Consider the following 12,929-nt stretch of genomic DNA (forward strand, 5'->3'; position numbering starts at 1 on the left):
GTATGTATGTATATAAATCATTATATAATAGGTAAAATCTAAACCATGTTATATATAAATATAATAGGAAACGAATACTATATAACAATATGGACTTAAAGAAAAACTTTACTGGAGAAGAATTTCAGTACGGTATATTTAAATATGCCTAGTATATGTACTAAATCCTTTTCTTTCCAAGCCATAAGGGCTCATAGGAGCTGGAGCTTATCCCCAGTTTCTGTAGTGTGAAGCGGATAAGACGGGACACTAGTCCGTCGCAGGTTAGTCCCCAGCAGTTTGCTGGTACCCATTAATACATCTGGGTGGACTGAATCAATGTAGCTAAAGTGCCTTTCCCAAGGACACAAAAGCGAATCTGCACAGCGGAGACTCGAAAATTACATTACAAAATTAGTATATATACATATATATAATAATGTATGTTTGAAATGCCTATAAATCAGTATGTTCATATCGTTACTATTAATGGTTTTTGTTATGCCATTTTATTATTATTATTTTAATATTATTACTATAAATGTTTGTATTATTGTTATTGAAAAAAGAATAACAAAGGCAAGATTTAAAACACTTTAATTTTGGCATAATTTGGCTTTGCATTCATATTCTTTTGGTAATTATTTCGTAAATATAAAGTAAATTGGGGCCAAGTTAACTTGGGGCCGAGTTGACTACTTGGGGCCGAGTGGACTTAGGGCCGAGTTGACTTATGGCCAAGTTGACATGGGGCCGAGTTGACATGGGGCCGAGTTAACTTGTGGCCGAGTTGACTTGGGGCCGAGTTGACCTGCTTCCATTACACAATATACACCTTAATATTTCTCCAGTTTGATTTTCATTGTCAAAACACCAAGTATTAACAATAGTGACTTGAATTTGAATGCAGCAGTAGCAAGAGCAACAACAAAAATAATGATATTAATCTGTCTAGTTAAAATTAATGGAATTATTTTTTTGTCTTACCAGGAGAAAGAAGATGATGCAAGTGCTTTTAAAGATGAAACGTGTGTCTCTTCCCAAAATGCACTGAGTGATCATGTAGACTCAGATCCACAAATGTCTGTACGTTTATAAACTAAGTACACACACATTTAATTATTTCAGCACTGTATAGTAATTCCAAGACCACTTTGCACTCTAAAGCAGTCCCACTAAACACCATCAAGACTGCAAAATATTCACCTTGTACAAAACAGAGAGAGCAGCTTAGCTCAAATCTGGTGGTTATAGCCACTATGTGTGCGCTGAACCGTAGAGATCTCTAGGTCCCTGGTTCAATTCCCATCGCTGCCTCTCCTTGTGTTTCAGCTGGAGGGCTGAAATACAAGTTACAATAGCACACCGTCTTTCAGATGAGACGTTTAAGCCGTTGTCCCGTGTGCATTTATGGCCCATGTGCACGTTAAAGAATGCAGTACACTCTCCGGAAAAGATTAAGAAATTGTCACCTGGTGTACTGCCCAATCACCAGAAGGACCCCGCTGGAAATAATTCTTCTAGACTTTCCAACAAGATAGAAAAATTTGACTTCCTGGCTTCACTGGGTAATATGCCACAGTTTGTTATACTTACGGCTGATATTTTAGATATTGTTAATGTTAATGTACTTTTTTTTTATTTTACTAATGTAACAAAAATGTTTGTATTTATTTCATCTTTATCTTAATATATTTCTTCATATGAAACTACAATTTTAGTGCACTATATTCTGTTCTGTCTGACAGTTTCATGTAATTTTTTGTATTAGAGACAAATATATACTACATCATTGTAAAGTTTAAGTACTGGTATAATAGAGAGGGGAAAAGGAGCAAGACAGCCACATTTTACTTAAATAAATTCTGACAGCTCCCCCCCCCCACCATCTCTTTCCCCTCTTTATCTTGTCAAGTACTGTAGCTAGATGTGCCTCTGACCTTTACATGTATACTACTAGATGTTTAAACTTTTGAATTCAAATTGTGTCATAAATGTAGAAAAAATCTATCAAAAAGCAGCAGAACCATGAGCAATATCTTGCAAGGAAGCAAGCAGTCCGAGCAGAGAAGAGAAAGGCTAAGAGAGAGAGGATCCGCAATTTGAGACAAACTGAAGGTAGAGTAATCGTAAAGAAAAAAAATTAACTGTTATAATTTCATGAAATTCCAATGAAATTAAATGAGAATATGAAAATGTATATGAAGAATTATGACAAGAAGGAAATTTAAGTCAGATATTTTTTTTAAATGCAAGTAAGTGAATGTTTTTTAAAATGCAAGTAAGTGAATGTATAGTGCTGCAAATATTTGATGGTAGATTATTCAAAAGTTTGACAGAACGATGTTTAGTTCTTTAATACCAGATTCATTTTGCCCTTTCGGAACAAAGTGTTTGCAAATTTCTTGTATGTGTTGTGATAATCATCAATAGGATCATAAAAGGTACAATTGGATCAAACTGAAGTACAATGATCTAACCGATTATAAACTGAAACTGAACTCTACTAAGTGGTAACCACAGTGGCAGGGCCAACAGGGGATCAATTCAACCCCATCTCGGACATTGTTTCATATTCTTTGCACAATATTAGTATATTCTATACCTCTTTTTATCAATCTCAACATTTCTTTCAAAGGACAAGAATCAACAAATAAATTACCAAAAAAAATTGAGTTAAAACAGAAGAGGAAAAGACTCGCAGATGCTTTGACTGATGGACAGAGAGTTTGTATTGATTTGAGCATGTCTGCCATAATGAGTTCAAAGGTCAGTGGAAATACCCAAACTATGCATTTTTTTCTTTATGCACTGTATTCTTTATGTCGCTATTGAAAGTTCGAGCTATAAACATTTTCTGCGTGACAGAAATTTGCTAAATTGATGATATAGCTGATTGTTTATTTATATTTGTAATTGGTAGCAGTTACATTTTGTAATATCTTATTTGTTTCAGTAATTTGATATGGACATTGTGTGACATAAAAGAAATTGATTGATTGATAGATAAATTGATTGAATGAGACCCATTGCCAGATCCATCTACAGAGACATAGAACAGACCATGCATATTCCCCCAGACCCAGACCCATGTGCATAGATACTTTTCACCCACATACACACATTCACACTAGGCCTGGAAAAGATATTTTTGTGCCTTCGACCATGAAAATTATCTTGATCAAATGCCTCTCCAGAACCATATGTTATCTTTACACAGTGAAACAGTAGTACGTTTATTGGTTTGGAGCAAGCAAAAATATTAAATTTTGCATTAAATTGTGATGTGTAAAAAAAAAAAAATTTTCTAAAATGCCTCCAGGTTAAAGGCCAATGCCTCCGACCGCCGGTCGCGCACCTTTTTTCAGCCCTGATGCACACTTTTACTCTTATTATATGTTCAGCAAGGGCAGATCTAGAGATGTCCGAAAAAAGGGGGGGGGTGAAATTGGGGCCAATCGAGATAACACCACTATAACAACCCCCCTATGGGCTTTGGGGGGCATGCCCCTGCAAATTTTTTGTCCAAAAATAACCTCTGAGGCATTTTGGGCAATCAATTTTTTTCTTTTTCTCTCTTCCAAAAGGTGGGTTCGGCCTGCCCCCCCCCCCAAATCCTCCCCTGTTCACAGCATACATATAAGAATAACAGCAGGAGCTATATAATCTTACTACACCTTTTCATTTTCTTTAACTTGGTTTCTTTTCCACTGTTTTAGGAAATAAGCAAGCTAGCCCAGCAGCTTGGTAGAGTGTACGGAGCAAACAAGAAAGCTGAAAAGCCAATGCATCTGATCCTAGCCGGCCTAGAGTTAGATAGTGATATCCATAAGGCTTGTGTCCAAAAAAATGATGGATTTAATAATTACTTGGTGAGAGAAAAATGTTGGCTACAGCCAGCATATTAGGAATGATTCTTCTTTTCTCACACGCATCAATACTTTCATAATTACAGCTGGTCCCTTTATGCATGTACGTGCATCTAGGTATTACATCAAATCACAAAAAAAAAAAAAAAAAAAAAAAATTTCTGCTTGTTTTAATTTAGGTAAAAGGGGGCATTGTCACTGCATTAACATGAAAATTTTCAATAATAAGTGTTGTTTCTTTAGAAAGCATTTTAATTTAATTCGTCATTTTTTCCTCATTAATTTAATTCATCATTTTTGTTTCAATACTATGTGTTGTTTCTTTAGAAAGCAACTTAATTTAATCACAGGAGTATTTGATTTTTAAGTTAATTCTTCATTTTTCCCCAATTTTTTGCAATAGATTGAAAAAAGTGAGAAACCATTGTTAGAAATGTTTGCTCTTGAAGAGGTTGTATACCTTAGCCCAGATTCTGATCAAGGTGCGTCATTACTTAAACACCAATTGACAATGACAATAGCAACAGTTAAATTTTACAGGGTTTCTCTGGTGCCCGGGGTATGATTTAAATGAGTAGCTCAGCTGAATTACATACCATACTGTACTTCCTCCCACCCACCACCCCCACAAAAAAAAAAAAAAAGAAATCAAAGATTGGCTTTGAATTGGGCATACAGTGTTGGAAAAAGCCTTTTAAATGGCTATTCCTAAAAATAAACGACTTTCTATCAGTTCATCCCTTTTTTTTTTAAATGGGATTCTTAGGGTGTAAACCCACCCCATTAAACTTGCCTAATTTTGTGTTCAAGATTGGTTGGTTTTGAAAAGGGCATGCAGTAAAAAATTGCTTTATGATTGGCCATTCCTAAAAATAAAAGGACATGCTATCAGTTTTAAAATAATTGTCATATTAATTTAAACTGGAATGGTAATAAATATTTGAGAAACACGCAGGTCCCCATTGGGATTCGAACCCAAGACCTTGCGATTACCGTTTGGATACTCTATCAACTGAGCTATGAGGTCAAGCGCTACACCCTTGGGTTTTCCCATTAGGACACGTTTTTTTCTCAAGGTATTGTGTAATACGCAATGAATAATAGTAAATCACATGAAAGTAACTTTAGTATAGAGATATACCTCCACTGGTGATGATTAAAGATGATAATAAGTATTTGAGAAAAACGTATGTCCCCATCGGGATTCGAACACAAGACCTTCTGATTAAAAAATGTATGCAATTGTGTTTTTATTTCACAGTTCTAGTGATGTCAGTCAAATATATGCAATTGTGATTTTTTTTTACAGTTCTAGAAGTACTTGATGACAGTAAAGTGTATGTAATTGGTGGACTAGTTGACGAGAACCCAATCAAAAGCCATACATTGAACCATGCAAAGCAATGCAAACTAGCAACAGCACGACTTCCAATTGATGAATACATGCATCGGCAGCCAAATGGAACACACAGCAAGATACTAGCTGTCAACCAAGGTAATGGCTCTTTAGCCTATTTTCCACTAGGCAAATTTTTTTTCGTGCGAATCAAAATTGTCAGGTTAATGCACATGCGCATTCACATTTCTATCAGAGTTTTTCGCTCCAGCGAAAGTCATTTTGGGAAGCAAAAAATGCGCAATCAATCAGAGCTCTGGAGGTGAACCAACGCTTTGGTTCACGTAAATAAATTTGCCTAGTGGAAACAGGCTTTAGACCTTAAACAGTTAAAGAATTATTTCTGTTGACCTTCTACAAATTTGAAACAGTAAGTGCTCCTATTTATCATTAAAAGTGACTATTATACAGGTAATTATTTTAAGAATTAAAATAATTATTAATGTAGAGTCATTGTCTTAATTTCTTTATATTGGAGAATATTTTAACATTTTTTTTTTTACTTTTTCAGATACAGTAATTCGTTTTTGTGATGATAACTATGCATTAATATAGTATTAATAATAATAATAATAATAACAATAATAATAATAATAATAATAATAATAATAATAATAATGGTAGACTTATATAGCACATATTGTTAAGTATATTTTAACATTTTTTTTTTACCTTTTCAAAAATTGGTTTTTGTGATGATAAATATAATAACATTAATATAGTATTAATAAAAATAATATAATAATGGCAGATTTATATAGCTCATATTGTTAAGCCCTCCGTGCACTTCACATCATCATTACACCAGTCATTGGATTAAACGCCTATGGAACAAGCTCCCTGGGAGAGTATTCAATGACATTGCAGCACTGCACATTTTGGCATAATTTAACCCTACCAGGTACCCACTCATACTGTGTGGAGAAAAGCAATGTAGGTGCCTTGCCCGTTCCAAGTGATGATTATAATCAGGAATTTCTATCATTGATTTTCAGTGTTCGAAATTCTTCTCAACTTTCACAATGAAGGAGATTGGAGGAAGGCGCTAGTTGCTGGAGTTCCCAAAAGGAAAGGATTCATCATAAAGACCTCCGAAGGATCTCCAGTTTGTCTTTGATGGTGGCTGACTGCCATACATCTCGCAGAGTAATATATGAGCCTGTATTCCTCTTGCTTTACCAGGCAGTAATTGTTTTTGGAGTATAATAGGTGTATTCAACAGGTGCAATACATGTGATTTGAATATATATATATTATATCTGTGCTTATGGGATACTGGAGTACAGGAGGATGCAGGGATTGTAATACATGAGCTGAACAATATTTAATACAGAAATAATGTGATCTCTGCAATAAGTTGACCATTATAATTATTATTATTAAATTGGAACCCAAGTGAAATTTATGAACAGTGCACTTGGTTGGCCATGGATTTGACAATGGCTTAAAATTATATTTATTTATTTATCCGTAGAAATTAAGTATTGTGACTTCACTTCTGAAATGTAGGCAGGGGTCCCAACATAGAAGCTACTTCAGAGAGATCCGGTTAAATCAACTTTCCTCTGAATCTAATTTTATTTCGCTGCACATGGTGATCCATCACCAGCTGACTTCTGGGAGACCACCAATAGTATAGTTGTAAATTTGCTTGAGATATTTTGGCTTGCTCATTTGAGTGTGTGACACATGTGGAAGATCCCGTGTAGGTCACAATTTTATTTGCATATTCAAGATGTTTGTCTATTATTTTTTAAGAAACTGAACTCAGTTGAGTTTGCAGAAAAACCCCCCAAAAACAAGATTTCGAAATAAATAACAAAAGAAAATCTAGTGTGTATGTTTCATAGTATTTATTTCAATGTCATTGCATAACTGATAAATTCGAAAGACTGAATGCATGTCAGAGTTTGTAAAGAACCTTTGTTATACAAAAATATTATCTCGCCTAAAAACCAGAAATATGTATAAATGAAGCAGGAAATAGGAAGGTTTTTGAGTTGATCCAAAATGCAGTTACTGTTTCAAATAATACCTTTGTTTTATTGTTGCTTCATTATCAAAATTTAAAAAAAAAAATCCAAGTTAAATTAAACGAATTAAATCCTGATGAATTTCATTATCAATGCCATCTATATCTCCACATGTACTTTTTAATTATTTCTTCATATTTCTGTGAATTACTGGCCAAGATATACCTTAAGTAGGATGCTAAGATGTAACTGATAAAATACTAACCATTCAAATGTAGCTTATTTTTCAAAATTATTGTGAACATTGGTATTATTTTTCACAATTGTATAGTGCTTTATACAAGGTCTCAAAGAACATTAAAGCTAATCATTGGAGCAATTGTATACAAATACAACATGTTTTAAGGTGAATTCTACTTCCCGAGGTGTTGGATGATTGGGACTACCACCCAACGTGAAATGGATGGAGACAGTCTCAATCATACAAAGAGGGAAGTAGAATTCACTGCTTCACTGACTGACAACCATATGGAATTTGCAACCTCCTCACTCCAATGGGAGTATACAACATTGTTAAAGCGAATTCTACTTCCCGAGGTGTTGGATGATTAGGAGATAGTCTCAATGATCCAAAGAGGGGAGTAAAATTCACTGCTCCACTGAAATAAAACTATGTTGTATTTGTTTTGCTATACCTCATAAATATTAAACAGCAAACTTATATTAGCCATTTTGATCTGTGAGGGTATAAAATGACACAGTTTGCATATGGTTTGCATATGTTTCACATAGACAGTGGTGCGGTATTCAATTTTGAGCACTTTTTACCCAACATACAAATAAATTTGGCAAACGCAGGGAAGTAGAAACTACAGCACTCCTTACCGGGTAGATTGACGTATAAGGTGGTATATTTAATATTCATAAGGTACAGTATATTAATCATAAATAACAATAGAATATATATTCAGCATAAAACTTCTGTATCCTACAGGTAAGCAAAATGAAATCAAATCTCTAACCTCATGGTTGAGAGCTTGAGGGTGCTATCTGTTACTTTTAATTTTAAAAAAATACTTGGCAAGAAATACATCCAGTCATAAAAAAACAACTTAATCAATTTTTTTTTTAACTTGGGGTACCCTGTCACCATTTTGAAAAAATATCAGAAAAATCTTTACAGACAATGAAAAAGAGAGGTTTTAAATATGACCACACTATGAGTAGCAATATTATACACTTTCCTTAACATAAATTGCAATACCCTCTACCTTCTCTAATTATAAGTGTCCCTAAATTTATATCACAAAAAGTAAACCATAATTTATTATTTTACCATGGCTTCAATTATGTTTTTGCTATACCAAATTATTTACAAGCATTTAATGCAGCTGATCTAATTACAATATAACAAGAAATAAGAAAAAGTTTTGTCCCTTTAAGTCGCCAGGGAATGGCCAGTCAGAAACACAGTGCATAAATACAAAGCTTATAATTTAGTAACCGAAGCTTTTTGGTTTAAAAAGAGAAAATGTCAGCATGTTCATTTGGTTCTGGAGTACACTCCACGTTAAAATCCTTGTTCATGAGTTTCCCTAGAGAATTCAACTTGCATAGAAAACTAGGAAGACGGTAGATGTAAATTTACCAACCACACTAGTAAAAAACTTCTGTTTTAAAAATAGATTTTCTTTTAAAAAATAATAGTTATATTGTTAAGCCCTCTATGCGCTTCGCATTATCATTACCTCAGTTTTGGCATTTAGCCCTACCAGGTACCCACTTACACTCCTGGGTGGAGAGAAGCAATGCAGATAAAGTGCCTTGCCCAAGGACATAAGTGAAAAGCACAGCGAGGGACTGAAATCTCTGGAAACCAAACTGTTCCCGCTGCACCACTGCTGGTATTGTATACCAGTAGGTTCAAATGATTAGAAAAACCTAGGCTTGGAAACTAATACTACTACACACATATAACTGCAAGTAAGAAAACAAGACAATCCAGTGTCTCACATTTAGACATATGATGCTAAATTATTGAAAGAATTATCAAAACAACTTTTTATAAAAAATTTAAATTCAGAAAATCCTAAACATAATCATCAAATTTAAAATCTTACGTTAATCTTGGTAGTTAAATATATAAGATGTCCGCCTTCCAATTCTATGATTTAGGGTTAAAATCCTGTAAAACAGTTTATTAAGACCAAAGACAAAGCCTCAAATGAGACTTAATTAATAGAGCTCTTTGATAAGAGGACATGAAAAAGGCCATGATTAAAATCTTCAGATCATTTTGTTTTTAACTTTTCTGTAAGTTTTAGTTTCTGTTATAATTGGAATTTAATCCAATATATACCTACTTTACATGAAAAATAATTTATATAAAAATTTGTATATTTTTGTTTTTGTATAATAAATATGATACAAAATATATAACACTGAAATTATTTCTTTTTTTTGATGTGTAATAAATAAAATACTACTTTAAATTTAGCATACTACATGAACCATGTCAAATTCAGACTGAACTGGAATTCTCAATTCTACATACTTGCTGAAGTCATTAGAACATAAAGTAGATACAATACAAAACAATTACAATGTTTACAAAAACGATATTTAAAAAAACATGGTATATTTATCTATTTTTAATAAATAGTTAATTTGTCAAACTTGTTTTGATAATTTTATGGAATGATATTTTTTTTTTTTTAAATAATCAATGATGTACTTTACATGTACTTAAATAAATCATAATGGAATGATATTCTTAACAGCAGTTGCCTTAAAAAACCTACACAGATTATAAAAGGCAGCACTCTGAGACTAACTTTGATGTAATTTATTTAACACAAGCTTTCGCTGGCAGTCAATGCCAGCTTCATCAGGCTTGTGTTGAATAAATTACATCAAAGTTAGTCTCAGAGTCCTGCCTTTTATAATCTGTGTATATTGTTTAGACTAACACGGCTTCATTACAACTTAAAAAACCTGCACAAGATACAATTATTGTACTAGTTGTGGTGATGATCTATTGAATGTTCTAAGCTTGGTTTCCATATAATCGCTACACAGTCACTACAGTGTTTTCACTGCAGTCCTTGCACTGCGTAGCTGTCCCACCGGCGCAATCCGGAATGTTCCCTTGTCTCAACTGACCGATCAGCATTGCCAAAGGAGTCAGCGATAGCGTGTAGCGATTTTTATGGAAACCACGCTTTACATAAATAACCACTTTGTAGTTTGAACTGTGCATGCCTGTATTGAATGTCAATTTGACATAAACATTTACCGCAAATTCTTGCGTATAAGGCAATCCACGCATAAAATAACCCCAAGTTTCAGAAGAATTTTGGACATTTTTGGATGTCGGGCATATAAGACGACCTCCTATTTCACCCATCGGATTTCCTACTTTTTGCTGCTCTTTATGGTCTTCATATTGCATCTAGCTGGCTCAAAGGGCTTCCAAATAATTCCATTTCATGCGCTTTTAAACATTCACCAAAATCGTATTTCACCGCATTTAAATTTGAGTTCATTTATACTAACAGTTAGTAGCTTCATTTCAGTAGTAAATTTACGCATTACAGACGATTGGCAGATAAGACGAACATGACTTAAAAATCAAGAATTTTTATGTGTTGCGCGACAATCCCGTTTTTTCGATAGTAATTTGCAATGTTACGCTTTGTCTTATACACAAGAAGATATGGTAGAGGATATACTTACTTGAAATAAGAATTAATGTGGTACTAATACTGTAATTTAGGATAACTGCATTGAAGGCCAACAAAAATTACTGTGTAGCCCAAATATAGTGACAATTGGAAGTCTTAAAGCCCTGTTCATACTATCCATATCAAATTTATGTGACAAAAGTCATATACTCATATTTGTGTGTACTATGACATCATCATGCCCATATATGGGCACATATCACACAAATCTGTTGCATAAAGTTTGTGTGAGCAAAGGATATTTTTTGTCACTATATGCCTGGCACAACATTCACTTTGACTGGTGAATGGTAACTATTGGGGAAGATGCATGGAATTTATCAAACTAATTACAATTTTGAAAAGTGCCTTTTCAAAATACCACACAAGCAGTTCAGGTTCCTGAAAAAAAATTAACAAAAACCTAAAAATAGCTGACTGTAGACTTCTTAGATTTTTGGTCTAAGCTAGAGCTTTGGCAATACAAACAGTTGTTGGCCTAATTAGCTATACAATATATTACCAAAATAATTGTAATTATTTTCAATTTTTTGCTGTTAATTTTAAATAAGGAAACAGTATTTTCATATTCTATTTATGAGTTGAAAAGACAATATTTCATTTTTTAATTGGATTTAATTTACCAACCACAATATTTATTTACCATTAACAAACATCGTTAGAGCTATTCATTAAAAACTGTGAAATATATTGAAACTTTATAAGAATTTGGTATTTTTACTATGGTTTTTTTTTTTATTATTTATGAATTTGTTGTCTATTTTTTGTTTTAACATTAACACTTTGGTTGTAAGTTTAAGTTGAGGTTGTTAGTGAACTAACAAAAAAATATATTTCCTGATATGCAATTTTAATTTTAGATAAACTTATTTCAGATTTAATACTTTGAATAATGTATGACAGACAGACAAAGGAGAAACAGAGAGATGGGCAAATTTAGATACAGACAGACAGACCGACAGATAGACAGACAGACAAATGGGGAGATGGAGAGACACAGAGACAGACTTGTTACTTGGTACTTCTATAGCGCTTATTTTTGTAGTTACAAAATTTAACTACACTCCACAATAACGAATATTTCTCTCAAGTACAGCCCACCCCAACTAAAACCAACTGAGTATGCTTACATGAACCATAAACCAAAGTAAATCAATGGTAATAAAGGATAAAAAGACTAAAGTGGAGCAACAGATTTCTCATTGGAGTAACAGAGACAGAAAAGTTTGGAGCTAATTTCTTCACTCTAAATATATTTGTATTTGTCCTATACATATCTACTGGAAGCCCTTTATGTGAAAGTGGCAAAGTCCTTCCCAACACCTTTTGCCAAACCATCAATAATAGAACATATGTTATTGAGATGATACTTCAATTGGCTACCTTAAAAAAGCAGGTGGTCTGAACACCAAGTTGACCTCAAAGTTGGTTGGCTTCTATACAGAATGGAACGATACATTTTTTTTATCTTAAAAACTCTATTTAACCTTAGGTTAAATGGATACCTCAAAGGTGTTTAGAAAACTGGAGTAGACGACTGATGGCTAGGTCGCCAATGCCAAGGTCGGAACACAAGTTATCAAGATCAAGTGAACATATGTCATCATTATAATTTTCGCAAAAATTTGAACACTTATTTTTAGACCATCAAGAACTGAAAGTCAGTGCTGGAAAGTAGATCTCTGTAGGGTTCCCTTCTTTGCAGATTTCATAGATCATTCCAGTTTGTTGAGGATTTTCCTCATGTCAATGCTCAGAACAGCTACTTTCCAATGTAAAAAAAAATGTCTGCATTCCAGATATCATGTTCCAGATAAAAATTCTCTGCAAGAATGAAATTTAAAAAGAATAGTTTATATTTGTTGTGAAGCATCAGAGAAAATTAGCATGAATGCATTTATATGTATGCATATTATATATATACATGTCTGCATAAGTCTACTAACAAAGGGGTACATAAACCTGTTCC

The 12,929-nt window shown here is 33.5% G+C and overlaps 2 protein-coding genes across 6 annotated transcripts in view; one reads left to right on the forward strand and one right to left on the reverse strand.

Annotated features, from left to right (window-relative positions):
* Positions 1-7,074, forward strand: part of LOC117116664 (tRNA methyltransferase 10 homolog B-like) — a 13,333-nt gene extending 6,259 nt beyond the window's left edge. For all 3 annotated transcript variants that reach the window (XM_033260747.1, XM_033260746.1, XM_033260749.1), the window contains exons 3-9: positions 970-1,065; positions 1,980-2,097; positions 2,618-2,748; positions 3,699-3,851; positions 4,252-4,330; positions 5,158-5,343; positions 6,240-7,074. In XM_033260747.1, the coding sequence (XP_033116638.1) occupies positions 970-1,065; positions 1,980-2,097; positions 2,618-2,748; positions 3,699-3,851; positions 4,252-4,330; positions 5,158-5,343; positions 6,240-6,361 (885 nt within the window). In that variant the 3' untranslated portion in view covers positions 6,362-7,074. The remainder of the gene's footprint in view (positions 1-969; positions 1,066-1,979; positions 2,098-2,617; positions 2,749-3,698; positions 3,852-4,251; positions 4,331-5,157; positions 5,344-6,239) is intronic.
* A 1,027-nt stretch (positions 7,075-8,101) lies between these two features.
* LOC117116663 (centrosome-associated protein 350-like) overlaps positions 8,102-12,929 on the reverse strand; it is a 54,920-nt gene continuing 50,092 nt past the window's right edge. For all 3 annotated transcript variants that reach the window (XM_033260744.1, XM_033260743.1, XM_033260745.1), the window contains exon 12: positions 8,102-12,784. In XM_033260744.1, the coding sequence (XP_033116635.1) occupies positions 12,763-12,784 (22 nt within the window). In that variant the 3' untranslated portion in view covers positions 8,102-12,762. The remainder of the gene's footprint in view (positions 12,785-12,929) is intronic.

The sequence above is a fragment of the Anneissia japonica genome, unplaced genomic scaffold, assembly GCF_011630105.1.
Source record: "Anneissia japonica isolate Jap-2015-1 unplaced genomic scaffold, ASM1163010v1 scaffold287932_len317664_cov166, whole genome shotgun sequence".
NCBI classification, from domain to species: domain Eukaryota; kingdom Metazoa; phylum Echinodermata; class Crinoidea; order Comatulida; family Comatulidae; genus Anneissia; species Anneissia japonica.